This window comes from Neophocaena asiaeorientalis, unplaced genomic scaffold (assembly GCF_003031525.2).
Source record: "Neophocaena asiaeorientalis asiaeorientalis breed wild unplaced genomic scaffold, Neophocaena_asiaeorientalis_V1.1 scaffold14, whole genome shotgun sequence".
Classification (NCBI taxonomy): Eukaryota; Metazoa; Chordata; class Mammalia; order Artiodactyla; family Phocoenidae; genus Neophocaena; species Neophocaena asiaeorientalis.
In genome coordinates, this window is record NW_020175192.1 from 6,309,651 (window position 1) to 6,324,115 (window position 14,465).

A 14,465-nucleotide genomic window follows, 5' to 3' on the forward strand; every position below is an offset into this window, starting at 1 on the left:
GTGGATTTTGAATGTGCATAGGGCTAATCCATCCCTTCCTAGGAATATTTTGGTTCTACCAAACATGCTTTTGTATAAAATGGCTCGGGGAACGGGTCAGAGGAATGGTACTGTCCTTGCAGTAGATGTTTGGTGGCACGTCCTCCCAGACCATGAACCATCCTCCCTTCCCCGAGGACAAGTCCTCCCTTCAGAGGCACCCTATTCCTCATCCACTGACAGCTGGGATGGAGTGGCCAAAGCTGAGCCCACTACATGCCTCCTTATAGAAATCAGGATCTGGGAGGCAGAGATGGACCGGTTAAATCTTTGATGTGCCTATAACTCTACCTATAAATTTAGAATTGCAGGAAAATATATTTTGCCATGTATATGGAAAAACAAAGAAAGTCAATCTGTACAAAAAAGAAGGATGAAGATGATCTAGGTAAGCTTTAAAAAAATTTAAACGAGGATTTCCTTGGTCTCTGACAACTTTCCTCACAATTACTCTTTTTTCCACATATATTAAGTTGATTAGTAAAACCAAAGCTTTACTAATACAACATTTTATTTCCTGTGGAAGAATGTTTTTGTTTCATTTCTTCTATTTTGCCTGGAGGCAAATGTCTATAGGTGCTGGAGTCAAATTAACTAGGTTTAAATGTCGATTTGATCACTTACTAGCTAAGTGCGATAATTTGGACACACTCATACTAAAAAAGTTGTTTATCTGAAATTCAAATTTAACTGGGTATCCTTTCTTTTATGTGGGAACCCTATTTGTGACATAGTTTCTTCCTTTGTAAAATGGAGATAGTGATACCAAATCAGCAAGGATGTTGAGGAAAATGTCAAGGATATCATAAACATTATGTAAAACCATTTATAAGAAATCTGGCTTATTACTTTCTTTCTTCCCCCCTTCTACCTATGCTATATCTATAACACAAGAAGGCATTGCTTACAAGGCTCACCAATTGGGAGTAAATACTTCCTGGATGTGCTGAACTTCTGTGTTAACAGACTAATACCGAGATGAAATGACTTAAAGATGAGGCTTACAGGGAAGTGAACTGGCTCCTTTTGGAACGCGGGGAAACGCTTTATTACCTCTCATGAGATGATGTCTTTATTCTTGAATTAGGGAATTTGAAAGGCTGTATATTTCAATCTACCTGACTTCGTCCAGGTACCCCATCTTGAGTATACTCTAAGATTCATTCTTGTCCTAGGGTATGCCTAGGTTTTAATTATACACAAATTCGTTTCCAATTCAAACAAGTATCTCCCCATCTGGTCTTCCTCACCTCCTGTAGAAAGAGATGAGGAAAGAAAAAGCATGAGGGAAAAAGAGAAGATGACAATATACGAGTTCACTACTTGCCTGTTTGAGGATAAAGAACGTAGGATGCTTGATTTGGGGGCACTTTATTTCTTGTCTCTTATGTCTAAATCCTTCTCGTTTTTACCTTGATTACTTCTTATATTCCCTGTGTGGAAGAACCCAGCAAGTACTGAACAATGTCTTTAACACAGGTCCAACCATCACGTTTTCTGCTCAAGAGACCCAGAGCAATGAACTTCCCTTAGAGAGGCTTTTATCATCTATTTCTTTATTTATCACACCAGATCCAGTGGGATTAGCTCGGACTTTTGTCTCTTCCCAAACAGTGTGGGCTTGCTGATCCACCCCTCAGCAATGGCCACAAAAATGGCGGGCGTCCATCTTTTCCTTCCTTGTTCAAAGTCACCACCTCTGGAGATGCCTCGTAAGGAGTGAGCCAGGAGCTCCTGGGAAATATTGGCAGGTCTAGTCTGACTCGGGATAGGCAGAGGCATCTTCCACTGTGGTTTCCTCCATGTTTTCCTTTCCGTTTTCTTTCCTGGTTTCACCTGGATGTGTCTGGGATGAGAGTTTACCACTTGGAGTCAACACTGCTTGCTTAGGATCACCAATGGGGATTGGTTTTGGCTCCAGCGAACGGACTGATGTACTGGGTGGCTGGGCTGCAGACTCGCTGACCTGGTCAACTGAAGGAGGACAATTTATGTCTGTAAGCGTCTCTTCTGTCAGTGGCACCATATTTATAATTTCACACGGACTTGGAGGTGAAATATCCTTTTTGTAACAGGAGGTGCTGAAAGGGATGGCGCAAAACACAAGATCCGAGGGCAGCAGCATAAACTCGTTTTCTGGCCGGGTGATCACAAACCTGTAAGAAGAGCCAAAGGTGAATTCTGAGCCCCTGCAGCTGGGACAGTGTGACTGCAGGCAGTGGCCAAAACAAGAAAGTCATTTTGCTGGGCCCAAAGAGGAAACGTTTTTGTTTTGCTTTGCTTTAGTTTCTGATTAATAGTAAAAAATAAACAAACAAAAAAAACAACTCTCTGGCACAGCACAACAGGAGAGGTCCCAGGCTAGTAACTGGGAGACTAGTTCTCACGCCTGCCTCTGAAACCAACCACCTCTGACCCTAGGCATGCCACCTCCCTTCTGGGCCTTGCTTTTCTCATCATTTTAATGGGAGACGGATGGGACTATGGTTTGGGCTAACTGATTTCTAATGGCTTTTCCAACTATATGTTTCTCTGCTTTTAATATCCACGACCCTAACGAATTCGGTTGGCACAATTCTGAGCACTTAGCCAAGCTTTATCAAAACTGGAAGATTACGTGCATGCCAGATATTTCCATCCTGGGTTAGGCCTATTTTCATGTTTCTGCCGCCAACTTTCACACAGAATGTAGGTTGCCCAATGGAGGAAAAAGAGAAGTAACCAAAGGTTTATTTGAAACCTTGACGGGTAAGCAAATAGTGAGTCAATGAGTTTCAAAGATCACCCAGAGCCTGGACCTGCGTGGACAGACTCTGCAGAGAAGCAGGATGTCTTGGCAGGAAATCAGGCACACGGCAAATCCTCAGAGAACATGAGTCAGATTCATGAAGACGCCAGTGTTCCTGCCAGAACGCTGAGGCAGCAGAACCCTGCATGGCTTCCAGTGTTGCCCCGAATAATCGCCTCTTCTTCCCTAAGCACCCATCACAAGTCACCACTGATCTTTCACTGAATAATCTTCCCACTTCCCTCTCGCCCAGAGTGCCCGTAACCTCTGTGATATTCTAAACAAGATCTGCTGTAACCACATACTACTCTCTTTCAAACAGGAATATCATTTCCTTCCCTGAGGTCCGCCCAAGTATGGGCTACACCTTCTCCCAATTACCATGGTCCACAGGTTTTCCAGAGGTGTTGGGGGTCAGTCACAGGCAGACAGACAGAGACAGGGGTGGGAGGTCAGCATCATTCAGGCTTCCGAGTGCTGCTTCCAGAGCATCCCTGCTCCCCGCATCGTTGTGGTCCATGCTCTACAGCCTTACCACCCTCCTCTTGAGTCACCTCAGTGTTATCCACACACCTCCATGTTTATTTAGGCCTTTGGCACATGGGACACTTTTTCTTTCAAACCCTAGTGCCACCGTCACCTTATGTGCCTGCAGTGTCTCCGTGATTTACGACTCCAACACGCAGACCAATTTCTTTGATTTCCACTACCCAGTGATCTTTATCTCCCAACCACTTTCCTGACCACATACTGCTGTTGTAACTTCCTGACACATCCTGCCTCTAAAATCTCACCCTTCAATAAATCAGTCTCTGACCACAACTTCCCCTCGTCTTTCTCTCATTTCCTTACTCTTGGGTACATCCGCTCTTCAGGCTATTTCCATCCCCTGTCCTTTCCCTTTGCACTGTTGCTTCTACACAGAGGCACAGTAAACTCCTTTTTCCGTTCCCCTCAGTGACTAATGTAACTTTTATGTCTTTCTCAACTCCCTAGAGACCTTCCCCCTCTTTTCTCTCAGCCAGGGCTATGCCTGCACATCACCAAGAAATCCTAGTGTTACGTAAACATTCCCTAAGCGCACCCCTCATCCACAGCCAGATCTGCCTTGGCATCCTTTCTTTTCCTCCCTTTCTCCTGCGAGCGGAGAAGCTGTCTTTCTTCGTGTTCATGTGTTCACCGCTTTCAGTGATTTGACTTCCTTCCCGTTCCTCCTGAAACAGGTTCATCAATCCATTTCCACTCTATTATTTTTAATTTCTCCTTCTCTACCAAGTACTGCCCGTTCCCACCACGAGACTCTTAGTCTGGACCTACCTTACTGTGTTGTCTGGAGCTGGTACCCAGTACCCTTTCTTTTCTCCTCTCCCCTCCACACACATTTTCTTTCTCTTCCCCACTACTGTCAGAATGATCTTCTTTAAACTGAAATCTCTACACATCACTCCCGTATCTTACATGGACAAGGCACAGTGGCTAGAAAAAAGGCACTCAGTAAATATTTACCCAGCGAGTCTGGCAGTGAACAAGCAAATCTTTCCAGTGTGGACAGTGGCTTTTTGGCTTTAAAAAGTCGCACAGGCATCAATGAGGGGTAAGTTACAAAAGAACCCTGACTGAAAATCTGGGTCTGCATTTCAGATTTCACTGGGGACAGAGAAACCCTTCTCCTTACATGGCCAATACTACCTGGATCCCAATCACCAGGGTTCATTCATATTATTTATACTGATCCTACACTGTTATCTACTTCCCCAGCACCCTCTGTTGCATCAGGGGGCCCTAAGCTCTGGCCGTCTCTTTCACACAGAATGACGTCGCTTTGGCCCTCATGCTTGGGCGGTGGCCAGCGCCTTCTACACCAGCATACACTCCCCTTTTGTGCTCTGGGTTGCGCTCTTCCTCATCTATCATGCGGTACAAGCCGAGGCACAGGACTCCAAGGTTATCTAACGAGCTGCAGAAGATTTGTCCAAAGGTCCTTCTTGGCTGGGGAGAGAAGAGAGAAAAACTTACGTCTGGTGGCACTCGAATCAGGCTGTAACAAGCACTTACTGGAGTGTCACTTGCCTTTTCTCCCAGTGGAAGTCTGGAAGACCCAAGAGCTCCCTCCTAATACCTCTCTGGTGGCAGTAGCAAGTGGGCTGGAAATCAGGTTGACCATGAGTTTTGAGCATCTAATACCGGCAGCTGTTTTTATGACTCTGGTCTTTCGGGAGCCTGTCTGGGCGTGGTGTGGCAAGGGGCTATGCTCGTTTTTATTACTACTGCTGGTTTGGTAACGATCAAGAAGTCACAGTGAGCACCAGGTTGGAAAATACAGATTTTTTTTTTTTTTTTTTTGCGGTACGCGGTCCTCTCCCCGTTGTGGCCTCTCCCGTTGCGGAGCACAGGCTCCGGACGCGCAGGCTCAGCGGCCGTGGCTCACGGGCCCAGCCGCTCCACGGCATGTGGGATCTTCCCGGACCGGGGCACGAACCCGCGTCCCCTGCATCGGCAGGCGGACTCTCAACCACTGCGCCACCGGGGAAGCCCGGAAAACACAGTTTTTAAGGCACACAATGAGAGAGCGGCCTTCTCATCCTCCTCCTGACCTTGCTCTGAAGCTACTGCCAACAAGGCACCTTGAGTAGACTGCAGGCTCCAAAGCAGTAGCCAGTGCGTTCAGGGAAGTCGAAAGAGAACAGTCTGTTTAGTTCTGTGATTCCTCAGGGTAAAGAACAGAGGACCAGACATAAATGGAGAAGAAAGGGCTGACCAGTCCGCTGCCACCTCTGGTTCCCACAGGAAGTGGCCAGTGGCAGCTGTCCTGGGCTTAGAATCACTCACAAGTCAGCCTGAGATGAGGAACCCAGGACCACAGAAATTCGAAGGACCGGACCATGGAGGGAGCTTTGGAATGTTGTTTGCACCTGGAATTCAGATGCACAGAGCGTGGGGCTCGCCCTTATTGGCAGTACCTGCTGAGACACAGCAGACACAGAGGCAGGAAGAGGGCTGTGAAGAAGGGGCTCTGCTCAGGCCCCTCTAAAGGCCTGCCCCTGACGGTGACACCGGGGAATCAAATGCCATGTCACTGAAAACTAAACCAAAAGGCAGGCTGACCAGTAGGTTCCTCACTGCAGCCTGGACTCGACACAGAGCCCCAAATGCCCAGATGCCTCATTGGGATTTGCCAGAATTATTTTCTTCCTTGCTATAATCTACCGTTTGTTAGCTCAGAGGACTAAGAAAGCTCAAGCATTTTTCACTGGCTAGCCCAGACAGATTCTTAGGCCCAAACGTGGAATCCTTCCGCCTGATTTCAGGTGACATGATCAGATTCCTTTCTTTTTTTTTTTTTTTTGGCCATGCCCCGCAGCATGCGGGATCTTAGTTTCCAACGGCCAGGGATCGAACTTGTGCTCCCTGCCTTGGAAACGTGGAGTCCTATTCACTGGACTGCCAGGGAAGTCCGGATCAGATTTCTTTAGTAGTTCAAGCGTAGGGAGAGTGGACAGGCCCTGGGTCAGACTGCCTTAGAGGGACCCTGCTTGGTCACTGGTAGGCAATACGGTCTCAGGTAAGTGTTCGTTTCTCTGCACCTCAGCTTCTTAATCTGTTCAATGGAATTAATAACGACGCCTACCATGTAAACCTTTGGAGAGATTAAGTGAAAAACAAACAAACAAACAAAGCAGACAGGCCCAGGTCAAACGCTCAGTGAATATTAACATTACACTTATTATTAAAATCCTTGTCAAGGGACAAACTTATGGGACCTCTCTGATGCTTCCTGTGCGCGTTTTTACCCGGAGGATGGGGATACTAACAATGGCTTGATCGCTCAGAACTGTTGCAAAAAACAGTTATCACGTGAAAATACACTGTAAATTGTAAATACGCTATGAATATAAATGACGTTGATTTCTGTCATTATTATTGTTGTTATTTATATGCTATAGGTGATCTGGGAGCCCAAACAGGTTGGATCAACTTGCAAAACTCAGGGAGGTTAGGACGCTCTACTACGAGAAGAGTTGACTCACTTGAATGTCTGACAAAACGGTTTGGTTTAAGGACAGAAGCCCCAGCTTACACCGCATTCTTCCAGGTGAAACGGTAGAGTAACTGTCATTCAGCCCACAGAACTTTTCCTTATCCAGATGTTGTTCCAGCTGAGAACTGATCCCTCCTGTCACCAGCATCTGAAGTAATTCCAGAACGTGGTAATTGTAGAACGCCTGGAAAGCAAGGACGAGGCATGTGCAACGTCAGAAGGTGGAGGTGGAGAGACTTGGCGATTTAGTGGGCATCGTTGTTTGAAATGCATCTGATGGCACAAAGCAGTGTCTCTCATTATCATTAAAATCATCCCAAAGCCGGCAGTTTGGGTAGGGCACTGGCTTAGGCAAAGTGCAGAGAAAATAGCACTGACCCCGTTCCTGCTCTTTTGGGGAGGACTTACAGTGTAATAGTAGGAGAAGAGGGGGTCATGACACTGACCCCAAGGGTGTCCCCGCTTCCAAAAATGACCAGAGGAGTGTATCAGGCCACAGATACCCTAATAATCATCAACATGTATTTAAAATATGTACAGAGACTTCTAGAGATTTTCCTTAGGGGACTACTTATATTACTATTGGTGTCTACACGTCAATCTTCCGGATATGAATCTACTTATATTCCTTTTGATTCTGACCTGTTTGAGGACAGGTATTAACTTAATCTCCCACAGTTGTTACGGTGTACTTTGAAAACAGTAGGTGTGGAGTATAAAACGAATGGAATTTCAGAATATTTGGCATCAAAATGATGCCAGAGATTGACGATTTGACGTGTGGGTCAACTTAGTTTGAAAATAGCTTGAGTCTGAATAAGCCAAGCCATTTTCTTAAACTCTTTTCCCAAAGGATTCCAACACACTCAGTGTTGACTAGGCAGTGACACACATGGAAATATCATTGTAGTAATTGCCCATGAGGTTTTCTTAAATCCATTATTATCTATATAATGTTCTAAATTTCCTACCCTTTGTCTTATCTAAATCAAACTTTTATTCCAGTAGAAATGAGAATTTACATGGCTATATAGCACCTACATAAAAATCAGTCATTTTGTTTTCATTATAAATAATAGGAATGTCTTCCATCGTTATTGAGAAATTTTACCATTCACTTTCTCCATGCCCCAATTCAGGGACTTGTCTTCTGAAGTCTGGGTTATGAGACACACCTCTTTACTACTCTTTTTCTCATTTACAATCCATTGCTCAAAATGCTTCCAGAGAGATTGTCCAGAAACGCAAATCAGATCCCACCACCCATCCCTTGAACCTGCAGTAAAACCAAGCTCAGACTCGTTTCCGCGGTCTTCAAAGCCCTCAAGATCTGACACCAGCTCCCTCTCTGAGCTCATCTCCATGAGCCATGGTTCTCTCCGGTGCACACCAGTCAATGTGCAGCAGCTCACGTGACACTTTTACTCCTTCATGCCTTTGCTTTAGAAGATCTGGTTCATCTTTACCCTTGGCAGACCCTATACTGGCCTCCTCATCAGAATGAAATTTTCCTTTCTTTGTGATCCCATGGCCACTGGCTTTTACTCTTATTTTATTATTCTGCATTTTAGAGCTGGTTGTTTGTACGGAACACACCTGAGTTTGAATCTTGGACTGGCACATCCTAGCGGACCGAAACACCTTCGGACAATTCCTGTATTCTTTCTCAGTCATAGCTTTATGATTTTAAAGATGACATGATAATACCCACCTTTGAGCATTGTTTGCAGGATTCAATGAGATATACAGCACACACCAATGAACTGTGCTGTCTTCGACACTGGTGTTCACGTACCTGGATCACCTGGAGTGATATTCATGAGACCCGATTTCTGGGATCCCAGATCTACTGGATCAGAATTTATGTACGGGAGTGGGAATCAGAATTTGAAGGGCACCTCTGGTAGTTTTGACACTGGTGGTCCTCAAATTACACTCTGAGCAACAGGCCCTAAATGATGTGTTCTTTCAGACAGACTTTGTCTACTTAACATTCACGTCTTCAAGAGCACATTGGACCAGGCAGGTGTAAGAATATTCAGTGCAAAGCTTGCTGCAAACAATTATTACAAATGATTTTTTAAAACTGAGTGCAAAAACAGCTGTCAGAATATTGAGTGCAATTGGCGGTTGAATTTTAACAAATAAACCAATACTGTTAGCAAAATGTAGAGCCCACTGGAGAAGGCGACCTAGGAAATAATATAATCTATGTAAATCAAGAGAAAATAAAAAGAAAAGGACTTTTACAATATTTTTCAGATTAAAGATGACTTCAAACACCTTCTCCATCCTAATGTCCAGACTGAAAGAACGAACCTCCTGACTGACAGTCACCTCCGTATATTCCCTCCCCGTTGCATCCTCTACCCAGAAGGGTCTTATGGATCTGGCCCCCTGAAATCCAGGAGGGAGTGGAGGATGTAAATCCAGATTGGACCACAATCCGTTTAAGAACAAGTGGCCGTAATGTAGAATGATCAAACATAATGCTGTTAGAATATTTCTCCACTGATTAAAAATAAAAGGTGTAATTTCTAGGGTTATCCTGGTGTCTATGCCTCTAGGGAAACATGTACTTTACATATTTAACAGAGAGAGGCCTAGCTTTTGACCCTATCATTTCTTCAGTTTTGACATCAAAAGGCTTGCAATTCTATATTGGGGAAAATTATGGGATTTACATGTCACCCTTATTCTGAGCTCATCTTACATTCTTATTATTTGGGGTTCCATGGCACTGCCATTATGGGTCTCATTTTTCTTTCCTGCCTCCTTCCCTCCCTCTCTCCCTTCTTTCCTTTTTCTGTTTTTCATTCTTTTTTTCTTTCTCAAGAAAATATGAAAGTTGAAATGTGCATGAAACATTTTAGGACTTCTAAACTTGAATAGTGTTTCTAATATACTCAGACTTATATTATCTAATATCTAATATCTCTAATATCTAATGTAATCAGTTCAATCAGAATTCGAACTTCTGATGCTTGAAAATGTTGCAGCCCAAAGTGTTTTAACTTTTAGCTACAGTGAAGTTTGAGGTTTCTCTCATATTACTCCTTAATAACATAGATACTAACATCCTGGCCACGCACTACTTTTAATTCTGAGAATCTCAAAAGGTCTTAAGGCCCACATTTTCTGAGAAATACTTCTAAGTTGAGAATGAGGCTATATGGTAGGAAAACTGCCACTAACCAGCTGAGTGAACTTGAGATCTCAAGCCAGGTAACTTTTCTTATTTTCCTTACCTCCCTTATAAGTAAAGGAAAATGCTCCCTACTTCATGTCCAGGTTTGAAATCCTATTGTTATAAAGCCATATGGGAGTCCTGCTCCCATATGGAGGGGTCTGAGTGCGCCTCCATATTTTTATTTAATTTTAATTTTAATTTTTCTGTGGTACGCGGGCCTCTCACTGCTGTGGCCTCTCCCATTGCGGAGCACAGGCTCCGGACGCGCAGGCTCAGCGGCCATGGCTCAGGGGCCCAGCCGCTCTGCGGCACGTGGGATCTTCCCGGACCGGGGCACGAACCCGTGTCCCCTGCATCAGCAGGCGGACTCTCAACCACTGCGCCACCAGGGGAGCCCTCCATATTTTTATACAGCATTGAGCTGAGGGTTAAAAGTAAATCCGAATTACACCTTAGGGGCATGTTTCTCCACCTGGGCCAGGAGTTTACAGTAGTATTCCAGGGGATACTTGAAGCCATAGTGTTGGCTGAATCAGAAGATTTGGAGGGAAAATCCATTATTTTTATCTTGGAAAAAAAAACCACAGGGATATCAGGGGATAGAAGGGGAAAACTACATGACAATCTAAAACAGAACTTCAGTACTTTCAGGCGGTGACAAGTTCACGCCACATTTTTCAGGCTTTGTTCTCTCCTCGGGACCTGTGAGTTCATCCTCCTTGTGTTTCTTACGGGCCACCTGGAAGCACAGTGCAGTTTTCCAGGGACAGGTGAGAAGGAAGAGAGGGCCCTGCAATATTAGGTCAATACAGAGTTCACTAAGACGCGAATCAAGGAGGTGACCTCATCCTGTTCCAGAAGCTGCTGAGGTGTCAGCCCCCTTTATCCTGAGGGAGCCTGTTCGGAACGCACCAGTCCGCAGCCTTTCCCTTCTGCAGAGGATGGCCACCAGGGAAACACACATTTTGATTCTGAGCATAACCTCTGACTGTGCAGCCATGGGAAACAGACCTCTTGGAGCATCAAGCTGGACGGCAGGTGGGAAGACCCGAATCTGGAAGATGTTTCTTGGGGAGGGAAGTTATGGGACAAAATGGATGTGCAAAATGGGGTGGAATGGCTGACGCCTGTCTCCCGGACAAGCCTCCCAACTGGGAGCTGGAGACTTGACTTGGAAGACAGAGAACAGGATGTGGCTCTCTTGTTTTATGCCTCTCTGTTGGTCAGATTCTCTATAACTTCTAGGCAGTGGTTTTTAGTCTTCTCAACAACAGAAGTCCTTCTTTGAATCAAATCTCATGCAGGAGCCTCGTATGAGACCCAGATGAGAGTAGAGTAGTTCTGACTCGGGGGAAGGGGTGGGTGGGCACTGGGGAGGGTGGGTGCACCCTGGTCTTCTCCTCCCTGCTCATCCCTCAGGGACTCTGGAGCACCCCAGGAGGCGGATTCCTTCAAGTAGAACTTCAACCTCAGTGTATTGAAAGGACACTCGTAATCACAGAAAGAGCCTTCTGGAGAGGCAGTGGATTTGGTCTGTCTCTGGAACCTTAGGAATTTGGGTCTGAAAACCAACTTGTCATCTGTAAGTGCTGTGACCTTTGGCACATTAGTCACCCCTCTAGGCTTCAGAGTCTTGATCTGTAAAACAAGGCTAGCAACTGTATCCTCTTGGTTAGGTTGACGGGAGAATTAAACTGCAGGTAACGCATTCAGCAAAGACCTTAAGTAAGTGCCTGAGAGATGATGTTACCATTGTTCTTACCCCAGATATTGCTCTAATTATCTCAACAATGAAACCGCTGGAAGATGCCGCCTCAAGGTCTGTGCTGGTAAAGACTTGCAGGTGTGATGCGGAGGAAGAGACCCGTGAGTGTCAGTGGTGTCTGCCGTGGGCATGTGATGGAGGGAGTGATGACCCAGGGCCCGTGACTGCCACCCTAACTTTATGGGGAGATCGGGACCTTGGTCCTCCTCCCGCAAGCCTGCACAAGGACACGCTCCAATACGTATGGAGAATGAAGTAGTGTGCTGGACACACATTGTGGAGCCACCACAGTGACCCCAGATGGTTTCAGTGCAAGAGGATATAAATGTTCTCTTCTTCGCAGAGGCTACTGCTCTCACCGCCAGCGAGCAGGTGGAAGGTCAGGAGGCCAGCCAAGACCAAACTGTCCTTGGATGAGCAGACACAATGAAACTGGAGGCTCAGCCGTGGCCCTTGGGCTCTTTCCTTCTTTGTGGCTGATATGATAGAAAGTCACCCCCGTCCTTAGAAGCCAAGTGGAGCCAGTAGTACCAGGTCCAGGGGGAGGGAAACAAGTGGGCAGCATCCCCTGAGCATTTTCAAGGGTCTAATTCAGCTCATCAGGGCCAGAGATTTGGAGTTGGAGCTCCAAACAGTGTTAAAGTGTGTTCCTTTTGCTGAGCCATATGTCATCAAGGATTTGAGAGCTGGGGCAGAAGGCCACTAGGTAGAGATTAAGAAGTTCAAGTTCCAAGCCAGCCCCCTTGACATACAGGATGCCTTGTACCCTGAAGCTCCACTGCCGTCCTCACGGCCTCGTCAGATGACCAAGTGCCAGTCCAAAGCCAGGCACTTCCCAGGAGTCCCCAAGGGCAGGCTGAGGGTCCAATGCGGCTTGTGACCTCATGTGACTGTCCCCCATCCCAGGCCACCATATGTGGCTTTCTCTCTCTCCCACAGACTTCACCATGGGGCCTCAGAATAGACTCCTGAATTTTTACACAGCTAATTACATTTTCCAGCAGAATGAGACACAACGGCTGAAGGCAGCCTGGGAGGAAGGGGCACTCCTCAAAGAGGTCGCAGGGTCACTCTCATAAGGTGAGTGTTGAGAAGCCTCATCAAGTTCGTGTTACCCGTGCTGGCTCATGGGGTGTGCATATTGCTGGACACTCTCTCGGTCCTCACTGCCCAGCCTGCTCCTCCCACTAAGTCGAAATAGAGTCTGTGACTTTGCTCCTACCTGTGTGAGCCAGTGGAGTTTAACCGAGGCTGGAGTTTAAGTCACAAAGCTGCCTGCTGTCTAGGGATCTCTGAAGAGGACGGGGGGACCTTAAACCCTTCTAAAATGTGTCCTGCAGACAGATCCAGCTCACCACGTCACCTCTGCCTGACACTCCGGTCCCTGATTATGGGCAGGGTAACTGAAGTATCCATGACAGGCAGGGTTTTAAAATCCTTCCCCTGACGGAGCTACCTTCCCAGGAAAGTGACCTGACTTCCCTCACTGACTCTCCCTCTGGCTCAGTCAAGGCTGAATCCTGCTTAATTTAGGAAATTCGTAGTCTATCAGCCTGTTTCATGTTAAACGGTCACTGACACGGTATTACCTTTCTGAGAGCTCAACGGGGTTTATGAGGAGCCTCCCCTGAAAGGCTTAGGGAGACAGAGCCGAGCCGGGCAACAGAACCCTCTGAGGCCAAAAGGGCGATGCATGAGCCCTGACCACGCTCCCCTAAAATGCAAACTGCACTTCTGAGGCACTTATACGATTCAGGAATGATGCCTCTTCTATGCAGAATCCCAGAGGGCAGCCAGTCTAGCGAACTGTGCTCAGAGCCTTGTGCTGTGTCAGCATCTGTGCATAGATGTTCAGCCTTTTTGCAGCCCTTCTCTTGGAACATCTGGGTAGGAGGCATCTGTGAGGGAGTGGGTTACAAGCATTTCCCCCGCAGGAGTTCTTGCAGCCATTCACAAACGGCCACGCACAGATTTCCTAAGGTTTAGTCAAATTCCTTGAACACCCTGGGAATGCTCCCACCTGACCTTCCCTCTGCCTGGAATGTTTCTTCCCCAAAGATCAGAAAGGCACGTGCTCTCCTGTTCCCAGGACTTGACTCACATACCGCCTCCTCAGGGCTGCCTTCCTAGGCCGCCTTATTGAACTTTCAACTCCTTCCGCAAACCCTACACGTCCTATCTCACATCACCGTGACCCTTCTATCTATCTGACATAATACTTATCATGTGTGTATCAACCTCCTCCGTGGGCATGAGCTCCACATGGGCAGAGACTGGTCTGTTTCATCACTGCTGTGTCCTCAGCACCTAGGACAGCACCCTATAAGGTGTTCAACAGGCATTCACGCAATGAATAAATTCTACTCATGGAAATCCTGCAATCCATGCAAGGGAACTGCTCAGGGAAAGAATGACCGTGCAGGCAAAAATGCATCCCAGGGGCTTCCCTGGTGGCGCAGTGGTTGGGAGTCCGCCTGCCGATACAGGGGACGCGGGTTCGTGCCCCAGTCTGGGAGGATCCCACGTGCCGCGGAGCGGCTGGGCGTGTGAGCCATGGCCGCTAAGCCTGCGCGTCCAGAGCCTGTGCTCTGCAACGGGAGAGGCCACAATGGTGAGAGGCCCACGTACCGCAAAAAAAAAAAAA

At 46.6% G+C, this 14,465-nt stretch overlaps 1 protein-coding gene across 1 annotated transcript in view; it reads right to left on the reverse strand.

The window, feature by feature from the left end:
* Positions 1-1,394: 1,394 nt before the first annotated feature.
* The window catches only part of KCNU1 (potassium calcium-activated channel subfamily U member 1), a 171,975-nt gene continuing 158,904 nt past the window's right edge, over positions 1,395-14,465 (reverse strand). Inside the window, exons 28-30 of the mRNA XM_024764958.1 lie at positions 6,856-7,050; positions 4,698-4,816; positions 1,395-2,195 (exon numbers count right to left, since the gene is read on the reverse strand). Coding sequence (XP_024620726.1) covers positions 1,793-2,195; positions 4,698-4,816; positions 6,856-7,050 — 717 coding nt within the window. The 3' untranslated portion in view covers positions 1,395-1,792. The remainder of the gene's footprint in view (positions 2,196-4,697; positions 4,817-6,855; positions 7,051-14,465) is intronic.